Source organism: Rhincodon typus, chromosome 27 (genome assembly GCF_021869965.1).
Source record: "Rhincodon typus isolate 14 chromosome 27, sRhiTyp1.1, whole genome shotgun sequence".
NCBI lineage: Eukaryota > Metazoa > Chordata > Chondrichthyes > Orectolobiformes > Rhincodontidae > Rhincodon > Rhincodon typus.
Genome location: NC_063358.1, coordinates 44,121,891 through 44,127,569, shown reverse-complemented (window position 1 = coordinate 44,127,569; position 5,679 = coordinate 44,121,891). Strand labels below are relative to the sequence as shown.

The 5,679-nt window shown below is 44.8% G+C and overlaps 1 protein-coding gene across 1 annotated transcript in view; it reads left to right on the top strand.

Annotated features, from left to right (window-relative positions):
- The window catches only part of LOC109922252 (cytosolic 5'-nucleotidase 1A-like), an 87,606-nt gene that overhangs the window by 34,825 nt on the left and 47,102 nt on the right, over positions 1 to 5,679 (top strand). Inside the window, exon 4 of the mRNA XM_048613058.1 lies at positions 297 to 419. Within this exon, the coding sequence (XP_048469015.1) occupies positions 297 to 419 (123 nt within the window). The remainder of the gene's footprint in view (positions 1 to 296; positions 420 to 5,679) is intronic.

The window sequence follows — 5,679 nt, the reverse complement described above, 5'->3', positions numbered from 1 at the left end:
GACCCCTCATTCACTGACCCCTCACTCATTGACCCCTCATTCACTGACCCCTTATTCACTGACCCCTCATTCACTGACCCCTCAATCACTGACCCCTCATTCACTGACCCCTTATTCACTGACCCCTCACTCACTGACTCTCAGTCACTGACCCTCAGTCACTGATCCCTCATTCACTGACCCTCATTCACTGACCCTTCACTGACTGACCCCTCACACACTGACCCTTCACTCACTGATTCCTACTAACCTCTCACTGACCCTCACTCACTGATGTAATCTTTCTTCCTTTCCAGGGCTGTCTATCGAACGATTCTGCATGACGGGTGGGAAGAGCCCAATCGAGTATCTCAAAGCATATCACACCAACCTTTATCTCTCAGCTGATTCTGAAAAAGTGCAAGAAGCCATTGAGCAAGGTGAGCGGCCATTCAGCTGTGCATTCCCATTGCTGCCATCTGGAAATTTCACTCAGATGCCTGAGAGCTTTCAGCCAGTGTTGTCTTTCTCTTGGTCAGAACAAACACTCAGTCCCTTTCTAAGAATCCCACCAGGGACATTCTGGCTCAAAGGAGTATTTTAATATCAGGCACAAGATGCAGATTATTCACCAAACCGAGTCACAGTCTCTTTATGTAATTTGGCCAACTATGCAGTACGAAAAACAATCCTATTATATGGACCAACAATTTTGCCTCTGGTCCTGTCAACAGGAAGGGATGTCAAACTGCAGTTGGAATTTAGGGAGCGAGGTAGAAGGTTAGCAGGATAGTAATCAAAAATAGAATGACTACCTGTGCCACGTGCATGTAAGTACAAAAATAGGATTATGCAGGCAGGTAGGGAATGGGTGACTGTCAGACAGTCCCAGAGAAACAGGAATGTAGTGTAGGAGGCCCCACTGAGGAATAGGTTTTCTATTCTGGATATTGATGAGGGTGAAGGTTCCTCAGAGGTGTGCAGGAAGACCCAAGCTCTTGTATAGCTAACCTACCACAGCTGTAAAGAGGGAAGGAAGGAGAGTGAAAAGCAAGTACTGAAAGAGGCGTTATGAGTGAGAGTAAGAGACTGGCATTTCTGTGGCCATAGACATAACTGTGGCACCATGAGTCAACATTCATTCTGGAGTCAAGGATGTCACAGAGAGGCCACCACACACATCTGGGGAAAGGCTAAGAGCTAGATGTCATGGTCCATGTTGGTACCATTGGTAGTCTGCAGCCAGAGTTTAGGGAGGAGATTAGCAAGCAGGACTTCAGAGTAATGGAAATGATCACATTTGAAGGCCATGTGCAAGTGAGAAGAGGGTAGGATAGATGAACGTATGGCTGCAGGGGCAGGGAGGGCGTTAGATTCCTAGGACACTGTGGGTGGCTCTGGGAAGGTAGCGCTTGTACAAGCCAATGGGTTGCAGCTGCACAGAACTGGGACTGAGGTCCCTGCGAGGCATTTTGTTGAAGCTGCTGGGATGGTAGAAGCAGGAGAGATCATTAGAGGATGATCATTAGATCACTTGAGGATGTGTAAAATACTAGGAAAAGCAGCTAGAGATGGAAAGAGTACAGTGAGTTAATAGGGAGCTGCAGGAAGGGAGAAAGTAATGAAGGCTGAATCAGGGTTAACATGCGTGTATGTGAAGGCATACGTGCATGTAAGTACAAAAATAGGATTATGCAGGCAGGTAGGGAATGGGTGACTGTCAGACAGTCCCAGAGAAACGGGAATGTAGTGCAGGAGGCCCCACTGAGGAATAGGTTTTCTATTCTGGATATTGATGAGGGTGAAGGTTCCTCAGAGGTGTGCAGGAAGACCCAAGCTCTTTACAGCTGTGGTAGGTTAGCTATACAAGAGGGAAGGAAGGAGAGTGAAAAGCAAGTACTGAAAGCGGAGTTATGAGTTTAAAAAATTGAGGAGATACAGGTGCAGATTGCTTTGTGAAATTATATTATTGTTGTACAGGAGGCCTGGATCGATGATCTACCTGCCCCAGAAGTGTTCATTCATATATCTGAAAAGTGTGACCAGAAAATGGGAGAATAGCATACTTGTGAGAGAGTGACACTGAATGGGTATATTCATGGGAGGGTTAGTGAAAACTCATTAGAGCATGACTCTGGTCATGTTTAATCATGCAAGAGTGACACTGGCTATGTACAGTCACTGGGGAGCAGCTCTTTTTCCATATGCTCACGGGAGAGTGTCTCATAAATTCATACATCACATTAAAATCCCTTCAGCCCATTGAGTCTGCACTGACAATAAACAGCAGTAAAGGTCCACTAATCTCAATTTCCTGCACTTGTCCCTCTCCTTGAATGTTATGATATTTGAAGTGCTCATCCAAAAATTTTTTAAGTTGTAAGTTTTGCAGCCTCCACTACCTTCCCAGGCAGTATATTCAGATTCCCACTACCCCGAATGAAAAAGTTTTTTTTCCCAAATCCCCTCTGAATCTCCTGCCTCTTACCATAAAACTATGCCCTGTTGACCCCAAGCGGAACAGCTGCTTTCTATTCACTCTGCCCATACCCCCCAAAATTTTATACACCTCAATCAAGTCTGTCCTCAGTCTTCGCATCTCTCAAGAAAACAATCCAAACCTCTCCTTATAACTCAATTTTTCCATCCCTGGCAACATCCTGGTGAGCCTCCTCTGTACCCCATCTAGTCCTGTCACATCCTTCCTGTAGTGAGGTGATGAGAACTGCACACAGTACACCAGCTGTGGTCTGACCAATTGTACAACTCCCAATGTTACCTTCTTGCTGTATTACTTGATGCCACGATTGATGAAAGCAAGTGTCCCATCTTCCTTTTTAACTATCCTGTACACATGGTCTGCCGACTTCAGGGATCTGTGAATAATTACCCCAAGATCCTTCTGTTCTAGCCGCCCGGTGTCCTGCCATTCATTAAATACTCCCTTACCTTGTTTCGTCTTTCAAAGTGTATCACCTCGCACTTATCAGGGTTAAATACCATCTGCCACTGGTCTGCCCATCTGACCAATCCTACAATATCCTCTTCGCTATTAACCGTCTGCAAATTTGCTTAACATTACCTGTACATTTTCATCTATATCATTTATGTATATAACAAACAGTAAGGGTCCCAGTACTGATCCTTGTGGTACACTGCTTGACACTGGCCTCCAGTCACTCAAACAGCCTTCTCCTATGAGTCCTATTAATAAGCCAGTTTCTGATCCACCTCGCCAAGTTTTCCTCAATTCTATGTGTTTTAACTTTCTCAGGCAATCTCCCATGTGAGATTGTTAAAAGCTTTGCCTAAAATCCATGTAAACTGTATCAACTAAACTTACCTCATCCACACACTTGATCACATTTTCAAAAAATTCCAGTCAATTTGTTAGGCATGACCTCCCTCTGACAAAGCCATGCTGACTATTCCCAATTAACCTATGTCTTTCCAAGTAGGTATTAATTCGATCCTTCAGAATTTTCTCCAACAGTTTCCCTACCACTGGTGTGATACTAACCGGTCTGTAATTTCCTGCTTCATCTCTACCACCTCTCTTAAAAAGTGAACCATATTAGCCATCCTTCAGACCTCTGGCACTCCCCCCCATGGCCAGAGAGGAATTAAAAATTTGTGTCAGAGCCCCTGCGATTTCCTGCCTTGCTTCCCACAGCAGCCAGGGATGCAGTTCATCTGGGCCAGGATATTTGTCTGTTTTTAAGCATGACAGATCCTTCAATATCTCCCCATTTCCTATGTCAAATTGTGCAAGTTCCTCCCTGTCCCTTTTCTTGAATTCCACACCTACATTCTCCTTTTCCAGAGTGAAGACCGAAGGGAAGTATTCACACACAGGTTGCCCCTCTGGTCCCTAATGGGCTCTACTCTTTCCTTTAATGTATTTATAAAATATTTTAGGACTCTCCCTGTCATGTTTGCAAGTCTTTTATCATGCCCCATTTTGCTCTTCTAATTACATTCTTAGGTCCCCTCCTGCACTTGCTATATTCCTCTAGCCAAAGCTGAACTGCTCCCTTTGGACTTGCTACAAGCCCTACTCTTCTTCCTTATCCAGTCCTGAATTGTCCTAGATATCGAGGGTTCACTGAACTTATTGCTCCTACATTTCCCTCTAAAGGATACATGTTGGACTTTTACTCTCCCTTGCTTCTTTTTGAATGCCCCCCCCCATTGCTCTGCTGTAGACCTACCCACACAGAACTGTTCCCAGTCTAGTGTGAATAAATCCTGCTTTATTTTAATAAAATCTTCCTTCCCCCAGATGAAAGCCATCTTTTGCAGGCCATTTTTTCCTTGTCCAGAACAAATTTGAACCGTACCATGTTGTGGTCACTATCGCCTAAATGTTCCCCCATTATCACATCGATAGTGTGTCCACCGTCTTTGCCCAGAACCAGATACAGCACTGCGCCATCCCTTGTTGGGCCTTCTATGTATTGACACAAAATTTCCCATGGATACATATCAAGATATCCGCCCCCTCTAAGCCCTTAACACTATGACTGTCCCAATTTATGTTGGGAAAGTTGAAAGCCCTAGCATAATTACCCAATTACTCTGACGCACCTCTGTGAACTGTCTATATATTTACTCCTCTATTTCTCCCTGTCTCTTTAGGGGCCTGTCCAGTCCTGCCTATCTACTCCCAGTATACAAAAGAACAAAACAGAAGTATGGCACAGGAACAGGCCCTTTGGCCCTCCAAGCCTGTGCCAATCATCATGCCCTGACCAAACTAAATAACAAACCTTCTGCCCTTATTTAGTCTGTATCCCTCTATTCTCTCCCTATTCATGTAACCATCCAGATGCCTCTTACATGTCGCCAATGTGCCTGCTTCCACCACCTCCTCTGGCAGTGCATTCCATGCTCCTAGAACTCTCTGCATGAGAAACTTTCCTCGCACATTTCCCTTAAACTTTTGCCCTCTCACCTTGAACATGTGCCCCTTGTAATTGAAACTTCAACCCTGGGAAAAAGCCTCTGACTATGCACCCTATCTATGCCTCTCATAATTCTGTAGACCTCTATTAGGTCTCCTCTCAGCTGCCATCTTTCCCGTGAAAACAATCCTAGTCATTTTAACCTTTCCTCATAGCCAATGCCCTGGAGACCGGGCAACATCCTGGTGAACCTTCTCTGCACTCTCTCCAAAGCTTCCATGTCCTTCTGATAGTGTGGTGACCAAAACAGCACACAATACTCCAAATGCAGCCTAACAAGGGTTTTATATACCTGCAACCATGTTTTACCAACTCTTGTACTCCGTGCCCCTGGGGCAAGCATGTCATATGCCTTCTTAATCACTTTGGCACCTGTGTTACCACTTTTAGGGAATAGTAGCTGCCCCCCTAACATTTCTAAGTTCTACCCACAAAGCTTCATTTGAGAGGTATCATCTCTCCTTATTGCAATAATTGACTCCTTAATTAATAGTGCGACACTGTTAGATCTCATATTTTCCAATGAGAGTCTGAGTCCGTGGTAGGTGTCAGGAAACCTTTATTACAGCTTTGTTTTTCAGTACAGCTTCATTTCTCAGGGGAATAAGGCACACAATAAGCTTCAGAATGTCATAACTTATACCATTGAAACTTCGAGCACACACACCACCGACACCAAACCTCCTCTTTCCCCCCCCCACCCCCACACACACACACACACACACACACACACACA